Here is a 13287-nt window from a genome sequence, read left to right on the forward strand (position 1 = left end):
TCGTCTCCAGCCCTGCCTTCCTCCACCTACCACTGAACCCTTCCACTATGGGTTATGGGTTGGGCTGCTAACCACAAGTCCAGCAGCTCAAGACCACCAGCCGCCCACGGGAGAAAGGCGAGATTTCCACTCCCGCGATGAGTGACAGCCTTGGACACTGACTGACCGGGACAAGCTCTCTGCCCTGGAGGGTCGCTGTGAGTCGGAATCTGATTGACTGGCAGCGAGTTTCCTTTTGAGTGAGGCTCCCTTCCGCCGCCGCATTGCCAAGGTTTCCAACGTTCACATGGGAGACAATGAAGAATGCCTCTTTCTCTTCTTCCAAGTCCCAGATAAAAATACAAAATCTGGTTTGTGTTGCTCATAATTGAACTCTGCTGGTCACTTTGAGCCTTACCCCAAGCCCCAAACCAAACGCACTGCTGCTGAATCCATTCAGACTCGCAGTGAGCCTGTGGGACAGAGGAGCCCCTGTCCCTGGGGTTTCCGATCCTGAAAAGGGCAGACAGCCTCCTCTTTCTCCCTCAGAGCGGCTGGTGGGCTCAAACCGCCTGCCGGGCCCTTCGCAGCCCCATGCTTAACCCGAGGCACCACGGGACGCTCCATTTTTTTAGCTCGAAGTGCCCTTTACCCCTTTGCTTAGCCATGGGCCCTCCCTTTGGCTCCTGAAAATAAACGTATAGCCTGGGGGGCGGGGGTTGAGGGGGGAGAGGGTGATTTTTTGCTCTCTTGTGAGAACCACATTCGATTCGGGGTTGTAACTGTCTAGAATTTGCCTGTCCACCACTCCTCCTCCTCCTCAACAAGTATGGATGCCAAAGCAGTGCTGAGCATTCGGATGGCCTCACAGCAGTCAGCCAGGAAGCGGCTTTGCACTTGAAAGAGGTCTGGCACGGCCCTCAAAGCCCTCGTTTCTAACCAATTACCGGGATGACTTTTGTTCCTGTAAGGGATGGTGTGGGGGTGGGATAAACTTTCCCTCCTCTTACTCGATCAGCTCTCTATTTTAAAGATGGCTGTGTGTGAGTGAGAGAGAGAGGGAGAGAGAGAGAGAGTGTGTGTGTGTGTGTGTGTGTGTGTGTGTGTGTAAGAGAGAGACACAGAATTTCACCAAAGCACCCAGGTACCCTGTAAGACTAAAAAGGATTCACTTTTGCCGGGTAATTAAAATTGCTCCCTTTATTTATACCTAATTATACCTGATAGAACTCCATGGTGTTTGGCACTACAAGTCCAGGCTTGTGATTTTGAGGGAAAAACCCTCAACCTCAGAGTTTCAGAAACGAAAATTAGAAGCAGTTGGGGTGGGGGCTGGGTCATCTCTTCTGGGTTGTTTTAATGAAGGAAATTATACTTTAATGAAGCGAGTTAAAAAGCTGATTTCTCTCTCACACACACACTGCGACATGAATCTAATTTGTCCTTCCCATTTCTGCCTCCTCGTTTTCTCCACAAATAACGTCTCCTCTGCCCACATTTGAAACTAACATTTTGCTCTGGGGAGATCAAAGAGCGGAGTTAATAACTCAGGGGCCAAGCAAATAAACAGCGCGTGTGCCCGCAGGCCCCAGAAGTCGTTCCAGGGACAATTGCTGGTCTGTGTGGAGCAGCCGTGTGGCCTGTGGGGCCAGCCGAGCAGCGAGGTGGGACCGGCCAGTGTTTTCCTTACGGGCTGAGTTTGCCGAAGGAGAGGGGGATTCGGGATGGTTTACTTTGAGCCGTGTTGCCGCTGGAAGGCCCCCAAAAGTGACTTAAAAAAATCCTTGGACAGAATGACGGAGGGAGTGCAGCCGCCAACTTGAGTGGAAGTGGCCCAGCTGGAAGCAGCTCCCCCTTGCCCTGGAACCCAGATAAGGGGATGGACGCCCAGCCACCCCACCCAACCTAGAAAGACGTGTGCCCCAACTGGTGGGCCTGACCAAACCCGGCCACATCCGGTCGACCCCAACTCAGGCGGAACTGGTGGGTGTCAGCGTTGACCTGGGCTGTGTGGTGTTTTCAGGGGCTGATTTTTCCCGGGCTGGGTGCCCGGGTCTTTTGAGGGCCCTTTGAGTGGCCCCAGCTGTTAGAGTGGGCAGTATCACACCCCTAGGCCAGACAGATAGCCCCCCAGAGTGGCGGACCTTTTGAACGCCTGCGTCAACATTGGTTTGCTCAGCAAGTGTTGGCTGATGGATCTCTGGCTTGGTGGCAAGGGAGCCATGTGGTGCAGGAGTTAAAGTCAAAGCTTGGCCACTAAGTGAAGGGTCAGCGGTGTGTACCCCTCTGTGGGGTGTTCAGATGAGGCCGCCGCCTTCTGTATGGAGCTTTGGAAACTTTATGGGGCACTTAGACGCTCCTGTCGGATCAGGGTAGTGGCTTGGTTATTATTTTTATGGATGGCCAGTTAAGTACCATGTCCAGCTTTGGGAAAGACTGGACTTTTCACTCCCGTAAAGAGTTACAGCCTAAGAAATTCACAGGGGCGATTCAACCCAGTCGTACAGGGTTGCTATCCCAGTCGTACAGGGTTGCTATGAGTCGGCATTGGCTCGATGGTAAAGACGACAGTGCATCTTAAAGACTAAATGTGTTGCTTTCATGCATCTTCAAAAGAGGGCACATGTACCTAATGCTGAAAGGAGCCCTGGTGGCATAGGGGTTATACATTTAGCTGCTAGCTGCAAGGTCAGTAGTTCAAGCTCACCAGTCACTCCATGGAAGAAAGATGGGGCTGTTGGTTACTATAAAGATTCAAAGTCTTGTAAACCCCATAGGGACAATTCTACTCTGTGTGTGGGTTGGAATCGAGCCCATGGAGGTATGCGACCTAATCCTGATGCCCAGGTCACATGACTGACTTCTTCTTGCTCGTCTCCAGCCCTGCCTTCCTCCACCTACCACTTAATCCCTTTCTCGGCACACACACACACACACACACACACACACACACACACACACTTCTGCCATTGACACCCCAGGCACACAATTGCTGCTCCGTCCTGCACCTGCACCATGAGTGGGTTCAGATCAAACTCTGAGCCATGAGGCTGGTTTCCAGATTGAAGGAAACCATTTCTTTCTTTCTTCCTAATTGAAGGAATCCTGATGGTGTCGTGTGTATGCCTCGGGCCGCTAATCTCCAGGTCAGTAGTTCAAAACTACCAGTTGCTCCTTGAGAGAAAGATGAAGCTTTCTAACTTAGAGATTTACAATCTAAGAAATCCACAAGGGGGCAGTTCTGTCCTGTCCTGTAGGGTCGCCATGAATTGGAATCAATCCAATGGCAATGGGGTTGGCTTCTTCCCAGTTCTCCCGAGTCTGGAAGCTCTGCTGAGACCGGCTCAGCATGCTAGCAACACAGACGCCCCACTCACAGGAGGATGGTGGCTGCTTGTGAAGTGCCTGGGTGGGGAATCAAGCTTGGGTCTCCTGCATGGAAGAGGGGAATTCTACCACTGAGCCTCCCTGTCGCGCCCACAGCCCCATAGAGCACACATCCATGCATACCCAGACCTGCTGCACGCAGCCCGAACCCCGCACCGTGCGTGTGGCTCGCTGACATCCTTCTTGAAGGGCTCTTCATTTTAGCCCACGGGCCTTGTCTTCTTCTGCTCCTGTATCAGACCAGCTTGCCGAGAAATATTAGAGACCAGAGGAAACTGCCCCTTTCTGTTCAAAGTTGAACCCTGGTGGTGTAGTGGTTCCGCATTGGACTGCTGCTTGCACGGTCAGAGGTTTGAAACCGCCAGCAGCAACACAGGAGAAAGGCAGGGCTTTCTACTACAGAGCAGCCCGTCTGACACTGTGAAGACTCACTGTCTGGAAACACCCAGGGACAGTTCTCCCCTGTCCTGTAGGGTTGCTGTGAGTCAGCATCCACTCGATGGCAGTGAGCTTGGTTTCGATTTTGGTATTCAAACGTTAAGGAGCCCTGGTGGCAGAGTGGGTTAGGTGTTGGGCTGCTAACTGTGTGGTTTACAGTTCAAACCCACCAGCTGCTCTGTGGGAGAAAGATGAGGCTGTCTGCTCCCATAAAGAGTTACAGTCTCAGACTCTATAGATAGGGTTGCTGTGAATTAGAATTAACTTGGTGGTAGTGGGCTTTGGGTATTCCAAACATATGAGGGGAGGGAGCAAAATGTGTTGTATTCTTTTCATTAGATGCAAAATTAGGTCATTGGACCTCACGGCAAGTATGAGTTACTCAACATTGATGTGGAGTACTTGGCTGCTAACTAACGGAAAGGCCGGCTGTTTGAAAAATTAACATGTGTCATTTCATGCTCACTGCCCTCGAGTCCATGCTGACTCATAGTGACCCCATGCGACAGGGTAGAACTGCCCCTGTGGGATTCTGAGACTGTGAGTCCATGGGAACAGAAAGCTCCTCCTTTCCTTCTGCGCCGACCGAGCGGTTAGTAGGCCAGCTTGTCACCACTATGCCACCGGGCCTTCCCTGGTTAAAGACCAGGATGGGGAAACCATCACAGGAAAACAACTTATTGTTTTAAAGTGAATGTTTACATGCTAATGAGTTTTCCAACCCAGAGTTCATACACAGATGGACCGGGGACGCGGGTTGCAATGCCCACCCTGAGTCAGCACTGTCCCTTTCTCTCCCTGAGCCTCCCCCCGCCCCCCACCCCACCCCACCATTTTTAGTCACCCAGTTCCCCTGCCTCCGCTTGTGCCTCTCCCCTCATTGGTGTGGAGCAAATGGTGCCCGTTTCTTCTCATAAAACTGACCATACTAAGGAGCGCTTTAAGCTTCATTGCCATTACTGCATGTTCTATGCTTCATAGGCCTGCAGATTAGTTGGTGATGTAGTGGGCTGGTAACCAAAGGTCAACAGTTCAAAACCACCAGCTGCTCCTTGGGAGAAAGAGGAGGTTTTCTGTTCTCGCCAAGATTCAGTCATGGGAGTGGGGGAGGGAGGAAAAATGAGCTGATACCCAGGGTTCAAGTAGAAAGAAAATGTTTTGAAATGATGATGCAAACATGTGTACAAATATGCTTGACGCAATGGCTATATGTATGGATTGTGATAACAGTTGTACGAGCCCCCAATAAAACAGTTTTTTAAAAAGCTGTACGAGCCCCCAATAAAATGATTTATTTAAAAATAAATAAAATATTTTGAATATGAAAAAAGAGGAATTCACAGTCTCGGGAAATCCAGGGGGGCAGTTCTTCTCTGTCCGGGGGCTCTGTGCGTGCTCAGTGACGCGATGGCAGGTGTTTTCTCCGCTTATTTAGCTCAAGAGCCCTGATGACGCAGTGGGTTAAGCACTGCGTGCCGACCTCTCCAGGTTTTGGCAGTTCACCCCCAGGACAAGGAGGAAGCTGTCTGCTCCACAGGGAGAAGCTGTGGTGAAGCGTCCATCTGTCTCTCGGTAAAGATGCACCGTCTCAGCAGTCCAGCCGAGGAGTGGGACCGGAGCCCGGCAGCAGGTTTGGTTCTGGGTTTGGGCGCGTCTCGCTGAAAACATTGGCCAGCTGGGCCGAGCGGGATTCAGAAGGTTGTGAAAGACATGGCAGTTTCTCGCTGTCCCCAACTCTCTGCTCTGCATGTTCAAGAGTCCTGCTCAGACGGATGGACAGCGAGGGCGTCCCCGTGCAACATGGGAATGATTCCCTCAGGAAGACATCAGATGGGGGTGATCTTCTCCGATGGGAGCCAAGGCGAGTCTGTGCCTCTGGGCAGTGTTAGCTGAAGCCTGGGCCCATGACCACCGGGGAGGTGGCATCATGTCTCAACACGGAAGGAGAGAGGAAGAGGCACCGCTCAGATAGAGGAAAGGAAGAGATACAGCGCAGATATGGCTCATTTGGAGCTCGTGGGCACCGAATTCAGGCACCCGGGGTTTCTAGAGGAGGAAGCGGAGGCCCCCCCCAAAGGCTGTCTCCACTGTGTGTGTGTGCAGGAGCGGGAGGGGGTGGGGGTGGGTCATCGCACCCTTAGCCTTGCGGTCAGGTCTCACACACATGCAATGCACCTGGTGCCCTTCTTGCTGCTCCTAACGTTGCTGAGGTTCTTTTGAACGGCCCAGCTTCAAAACCTGGAGCGTTCGAGACCTCGCGAAGGGTTAACATCTGAGTGCGTAATTTTTCAGACCTCTTTCTCTCTATGTGAATATGTATGACGGCACACACCAAGAACCCAAGGAATTCTGTAGCGTAGTGATATCAAAGTCAGCCTCTGGAAGTCAGTGGCGTGGGTTCAAGTCCCGGGTCTCATGCTAGCTCTGAAACCTTGGAGAAGCCTCCCCCAGTGGCGCAGATGACTCACACACCCCAACGCTCATGAAAAGGCTGGGGGTTTGAGCCCACCCAGAAGCACCTTGGAAGAAAGGCCTGGTGACCCATACCCACAAACTTAGCCATGGAAAGCCCCATGGCATTCTGTCTGATTCCACCGCGAGTTCACTCCGTGGAAGCTGATTTGGTTGGTTGGTTGTTTCTTTGACACTGGTGGGGCGATATCCCTTTTCTGAAGCTCAATTCCCACCCCACCATGTATGACATGGGATTAATGATCATGCCCCACCATGTTTGATATGGGATTGATAATGATCATGCCCCACCATGTATGACATGGGGTTAATGATCATGCTTGTGTCATTGGGGAGGAGTATGGATTATGAGAAAATGTGTGCACAGTTCCTGGTATGGACTAAGCACTCGGTCAATGTTACCAAAACTCAAACTCACTGCCGTTAATCAAGGCCGACTCATAGCGCCCCTACAGGACAGGGTAGAGCTGTCCCTGTGGGATTCTGAGACTGTCACTCTAGATGGGAGTAGGAAGCCCCATCTTTCTCCTTCAGGGCAGCTCATGGTTTTGAACTGCTGACCTTGCAGTTAGCAGTCCAGTGGGTAACCACTACACCACCAGGGCTTCTCTGGAAATGTTAGTATTTATTATTAATTATAAATGCCAATACTTAATATTATGAATGTTTTTGTGACAGAATGGAATCATGCTTGTAATTGTTATCACTTATTTTTTTAAATGTCTTGAACATGACCTGTGTCAACAAACACATCTTTTCTGTGGTTATATGATAGGCTGGACTTCCTTTAAGTCCTGGTGGGACAGTGCTTCAGCACTTGGCTGCCAACTGAAAAAGGTTGGCTGTTCAGGAGAAAGATGAAGCTACCTGCCCCCATAAAGATCCCAGCCCTGGAGACCCTGTGGGTCAGTTCTACGCTGTCCCCCCCCTGGCTCACAGTGAATCGGAATTGGCACACAAGAGCAAAATACTTTCTCCAGTTCTTGAACAAATAGACATGACATATGTTCATCGAAACCCAAACCAAACCAAGCAAATGGAGTCGATTCTGACTCGTAGCGACACTTTGCAGGGTTTCCAAGACTGTCCATCGTTACGGATGAGAAAGAAAGTCTCATCTTTCTTCGTCAGAGTAGCTGGTGGGCTTGAACCACCGACCTTGTGGTTGGCAGTGCAGCCGCTAACCCACAGCGCCACCGGCGCTCCTTAGGTAGATCGTGTTGTGTCATCAAGGCAGTTCTGACCCATAATGACGCTACACAGGCCTGAACAAAACACTGCCCAGATCCGAGCCACCATCGCGATTATTCCCATTCGTGAGCCCTTTTGTGGGTCAGAGCGCCATTTGTTTTATCTGCTCTCTGGGAAGTAATGTTTGTCCTGGGGGCCACCCCTAGAGAAACTGGGGAATGTTATTCACTATAGAGTTTTTTTTGTTTTCTTTCGTTTTTTTAAGCAAAACAAGTATTTGGTGTACTTTCAAGGCATAGGTAAGAATCACTGTACTCCCAGGAAATACAGAATTGCTAATCGACCTCAGCTAGGTCAGCTCCTGGGTACAGACACCTGTGGCCATCTCGCAGGCACGCCCCCTCCTTTCCGGAGACAGGAGCTTCCTACTCATGTCCTGGTTTGATGCGTGGCTAGGCGTGTGGGTATTTAACCACCTTTAGATTCTGGTAGCCGCTTCCGCTGAGTTGATTCTGACTCATAGCGACCCTACCGGACAGAATAGAACTGCTCCCTGGGGTTTCCAAGACCGTCCATCTTTGTGGGAGCAGGCGGCCTCATCTTTCTCTGTGGAGCGGCTGGTGGCCTTGAACTGCCCACCTTGCAGGTAGCAGCTTGATGGTGAACTCACTGTGCCACAGGGCTCCTCCTCCTGTTTCAGTCCAGTGAGGATGCTGCTGCAGGGTCACAGAGGAGGCTACTAAAGAGGAGGCTGTCTGCTCCTGTAAAGATTTACAGCCTCAGAAACTATAGGCTCACGGTGAGGTGGACTAGACTCGACAGCTGGTGGGTTATTTGCTTAAAGCTCTGCTTCTGTGTACTCATAGGCCAACCTTGCTGGACACTCAGTAGTAATCTCCCTGGGGCTTTGGTCCGCCCTTCCTTCCTACCCGCAGTGACTCTCTCTCTCTCTCTCTCTCTCTCTCACCCTTGCCTGCTCACCTTCACAGGAGTGTGGCTTTGGCTATGGGGAGGACGCGGAGTGTGTAGCCTGCAGGCCACACAGGTTCAAGGAGGACGGGGGCTTCCCAAAGTGCAAGCCGTGCCTCGACTGCGCCCTGGTCAACCGCTTCCAAAAGGCCAACTGCAGCGCCACCAGTGATGCCGTCTGCGGGGTCTGCCTCCCCGGGTAAGCAGGGAACCCCTGCCTCTTCCTCTCCCCTCTCGTTCCCTTGCCGATCGAGTGACTTCTGTCAAGGCTCCTGCGCTTGTCTCTTGCTGTGTATTGAGTAGGTTCTCCGTGCCTGGTATGCGCATACAAAGTAAACAAACACGTATGCCAACACTGCTGGCAACCGTGTCAAACAAAAAACCTCACTGCTCTCGATGCTGACTCGTGGCGATCCTATAGGACCGGGTAGAACTGCCCCTGTGACTTTCCGTGATGAAATTGTTTATGGGAGTAGAAAGCCCTGTGTTTCTCCCAGGGAGCAGCTGGTGGTTTCGAACTCCGGACCTTGAAGATCACAGCCAAACGCATACCTATTACTCCACCTGTGTAGAGAACCCTAAAGCCACCTGATAAGCACCCCAGGGCTCCTACCCCCGGTCCCATGTATAACTCGAAACGCATTGCCTTCGATGACGTGGTCCCTACTTCTAGCAACCTCCCATGGCAGACCAGAGCAGAGCTGCCCCTGTGGGTCTCTGAAATCCGTGGGCTACACGTTGGGCTGTCAACTGCAAGGCCAGCAGTTGGAAACCACCAGCTGCTCCAAGGGAGAAAGAGGAGGCTCTCTACTCCCTTAAAGGTTTTCAGTCTTGAAACTCCACAGGAGCAGCCCTCCCCTGTCCTGCAGGATCACTACGAGTCAGAGTTGACTGCAAAGCGGAGAATTTTTAAAATTTTGAAAGTCTGTATGAGAGGAGGCAGCCTCTTCGTCCTCCCGAGCAATGGCTGGGTGGTTTCAAACTGCTGAACCGCAGCCCAGTTGTAACCCACTACAGCACGCCGTGGAAGAAGCACAGCCAGCATGTCCGTAGACGTGAAGATGGCAAGACTTCCACTTGCGTTCTTTGATCGGATCGTCACGAGGGACCAGACCCTGGAGAGTAGCACCCTGCTGCTGAAGTAGAGGGTCCGTGAGGAAGAGGAAGCCCTCAGGACCTGGGCTGGCACGGTGCCTGCAACAATGGGCTTCAGACACAGCCAGGATGGTGGGCATGGCACAGGACCGGGCAGTGATCTGTTGGGTTGGACATTGGGTGGTTCTGAGCCAGAACTGACGGGACAGCACGGAATAACAGTAAGAGGCTTGCACTGGACATCTGCCACCTGGCTGCTGCCCGCATCCCACGTCCTTGAAGAAGAGTGTGCTGCTCAGGGATTGTCCAGAGGGGAGGGCAAAGCTCAGGGCCCAAGGCCTGGGTGTTGGGAAGCCGGCGCTTCTGTTTTTCCGCAGAGGAAACCCCAGTGGACGTGGGACCATGGTGCCCATTCATTGAGACAGAATCCTTGACCTCAGATGACAGAGAGCCGTGCCCCTCACAGCCACCCTGTGTTAGTGTGGGCGGACTAGAAAAACAAATCCACAGACATGTCTATGTGTGTAAGAAAGAGATTTATATACAAGAGCAATTGAACATGGAGAAAACATCCCAGCCCAGTCCAGATCAAATCCATAAGTCCGATATTAGCCTATTTCTGATATCAATCTATAAAGTCCTCTTCAGACTCATGAAACTCATGCAATGATGCCCAATGCAGAAGATCACAGGCCAGTGGGTGGAAAGTTGGATCCAGTGGCGTTATAAGCATCTCAGTGCTGGCAGGGGTCTCTCTGTGGCTTCTCCAGCTTCCGAGTTCTGGTTGCATCCATGTGGCTTGTCTTCTGCAGTGTCTCCCAGGGAGTAGCAAGGAGAGAGAGGTGTCTTCTTCCTTCCAGGAGGAAGTACCAGATTTCCCAGAGTTCTCAGGAGAAAGCCATGCACACAGAAGTCTCATTGGCTGTCACCAGACTGACAGCCTAGACGCCACCCCTACACTCTTAATCCTTAAATTGACACCAGATTAGGTGTTTACCACCACCCCCCACCTCCCGCTTTAGTTTCTCATGTTTGCTCCCTCGTCAGAGGCATGCTGCAGCAAAGCAGGACGCTGACAACCTTTCCAAATCACCTTCAGCTCGGGAGGCTGGCGACACGTGACGGCGGCATTCTGCCAGTCGGTCTTGTCAGAATGTTTGGGTCATTTTTGAAAGCAGGCTTTCTTTCAGTTCAGCCACACTTCTGCAAAGTCGGCAGATAGTTGAAGCCCATCCTCCAGGCTGGAACATTTAGGCACAGAAAAAGCAAACAAAACAGTGAATTCGTACTGCTCCCAGAAGAGGAAGAAGAAGAAAAGTATCCACCCCTGGGCATATGAAAGGCCATTGTTTTATCTTCCTGGTGGCGCTGTGTATTAAGTGCTCAGACTGTTAAGGAACCTGAGCCGTGGACTGAAAAAAACCCAGAGCCAACCTTACTGCCATCGAGTGGTGCTGACTCACGGTGACCCCATAGGAACAGAGTATAACTGCCCCTGTGGGTTTCCAAGACTGACTGTTTGCGAGAGTAGAAAGCCTCATCTTTCTCCCTCAGAGAGGTTGGTGGTTTTGAACTGCTGACCTTGCCATTAGCAGCCCCATCCATAACCAGATGCCACCAGGGCTCCTAAGAATGAGGCAAATGCTGAAGTACTCGACTGCCGGCCAGGAGGTTGGGGTTCACCCAGAGGTGCTGCAAAGAAAAGGCCTGGCCATCTACTTCGTGAGCCCCGGCCACCGGAGGCCCTGTGGAGCAGAGTGCTATTCTGACCCACACGCGGCGCCCACCCTGAGTTGGCGCCCACACGACAGCAACTGTTGTTTTTCGGTTGTGGTGTTGTGCCTGGCCGCCGATGCAGTCGAAGGATCTCATTTCACTCTCTCCCCATTTTCCCAGTGGAGATGGTATCGCTTCATGTCCATCGGGTCGATTAGCAGGGAGACCGGACATTGTAATGCATGCCAGACCCCACGCAACGGAATACAAGGTGGCCATGTGAGAACTAGTCAAGAAATGCCCCGCTCCAGTGCCTTCCCACTCCCCATGGATGTGCAGCCCATCATCCCACAGAAACAAACTATTCAAAGACATTTTTTTTTAACATTTTATTAGGGGCTCATACAACTGTTATCGCAATCCATACATACATCAATTGTGTAAAGCGCATTTGCACATCATTCTCAAAACATTTTCTCTCCACTTAAACCCCCGACATTAGGTCCTCATTTTCCCCTCCCTCCCCGCTCCCCCCTCCCTCATGAGCCCTTGATAGTTTATAAATTGGTATTTTGTCATATCTTGCCCTGTCTGACGTCTCCCTTCACCCACTTTTCAGTTGTCTGTCAAAGACATTTTTGTGTCAAGTTTAAATAATGAGGTAAGTCCCTAGCTAGCACTGTACCTGGTAGCGCAGTGGTTATGCGTTGGGCTGCTAACCACAAAGTCAGCAGTTCAAAACCACCAGCTGCTCTGAGGGAGAAAGATGAGGCTATTTGATCCTGTAACTATTTACAACGTCAGAAACCCTACTTGCTTGCTGCATGTGAGAAGGCCTTGAATCACCTGCTGATGAAGATCAGGGAGCGCAGACTTCAGTACGGATTACAACTCAATGTAAAGAAAGCCAATTCCTCACAACGGGGCCGATAAGTAACATCGCGATAAATGAAGAAAAGATTGAAGATGCCAAGGCTTCCTCTTGCCTGGATCCACAATCAATGCTCACGGAGCAGCAGTCAAGAGACGAAAGGGCTCACTGCATTTGGGCGATCTGCGCAGGACCTCTTTAAAGGGTTGAAAGGGAAGGATGTTACTTTGAGCCCTAAGGAGCGTCTGAGTCAAGCCATGATATTTCCAGTGGCCTCCCGAGCATGTGTGAGTTGGACATTGCAGAAGGACGACCAAAGAGTCGATGCATTTGAGTCAGGGTGCTGGCGGAGACTATGGAAAGCATCACGGACGGCCAGAAGAACGAACAGATCTGCCTTGGGAGAGATTCAGTCAGTGTGCTCCTTAGAAGCAAGCATAGTGAGACTTCACTTCATGTACTTTGGGTTTGCCAGGCTCTTGAGCAGGACATCATGCTGGGTAAAGTGGAAGGGCAAAGAAAAAGAGGAAGACCCTGGACAAGATGGACTGACCGAGGGACTGCCATGATGGGCTCAAACAACAGGACCGGACAGCGTTTCCTTCTGGTGTGCATGAGATCACCATGAATCAGAACCAACTCGATGACATCAGCAGCCACATGGATCGGAATGGACCCGATAGCAGTGGGGTTTGGCTAATGATGTTTAGTGGTTCCGTGATGGGCTGCTAGCAGCAAGGTCGACAGTTTGAAACCATCAGCTGCTCCAAGGGAGAAAGGGTGGGTTGTCTGCTCCCTAAAGAGTGACAGTCTCAGAAACAGGGGCAGGTCTACCCTGTCTTCTAGGGTGGCTGTGAGTCAGCATGGACTCGTTGGCAGTGAGTTTAGAAGGCACTACAACCCTAGGAGCTGTACTACTGCTATTTCAGAGACAAGCATGCTCACCCATGGTGGACAGAGTTTCATTGGTGCTTCCAGATGAAAAAAGACTAGGAAGAAAGGCTTGGTTGTCTACTTTCAAAAGTCAGCCAAGGAAGGTTAACCTGGCCGATAAACACATGTGGCATTAATTGAAGGGCGGAGGGATAAATGGCTTGGTGAGGTTTGCCTTTTGAGTTCTTGGGTCTCTTGCTTTGTGATGGTCACACCAGAGTGCAGCTTCCTTAGCA

The 13287-nt window shown here is 51.3% G+C and overlaps 1 protein-coding gene across 2 annotated transcripts in view; it reads left to right on the forward strand.

The window, feature by feature from the left end:
• The window catches only part of TNFRSF19 (TNF receptor superfamily member 19), a 78163-nt gene that overhangs the window by 34767 nt on the left and 30109 nt on the right, over positions 1-13287 (forward strand). For both annotated transcript variants that reach the window (XM_030886614.2, XM_045294057.1), the window contains exon 4: positions 8457-8635. In XM_030886614.2, coding sequence (XP_030742474.2) covers positions 8457-8635 — 179 coding nt within the window. The remainder of the gene's footprint in view (positions 1-8456; positions 8636-13287) is intronic.

This window comes from Echinops telfairi, unplaced genomic scaffold (genome assembly GCF_000313985.2).
Source record: "Echinops telfairi isolate 266 unplaced genomic scaffold, ASM31398v2 ScPeMD7_2565;HRSCAF=3150, whole genome shotgun sequence".
NCBI classification, from domain to species: Eukaryota; Metazoa; Chordata; class Mammalia; order Afrosoricida; family Tenrecidae; genus Echinops; species Echinops telfairi.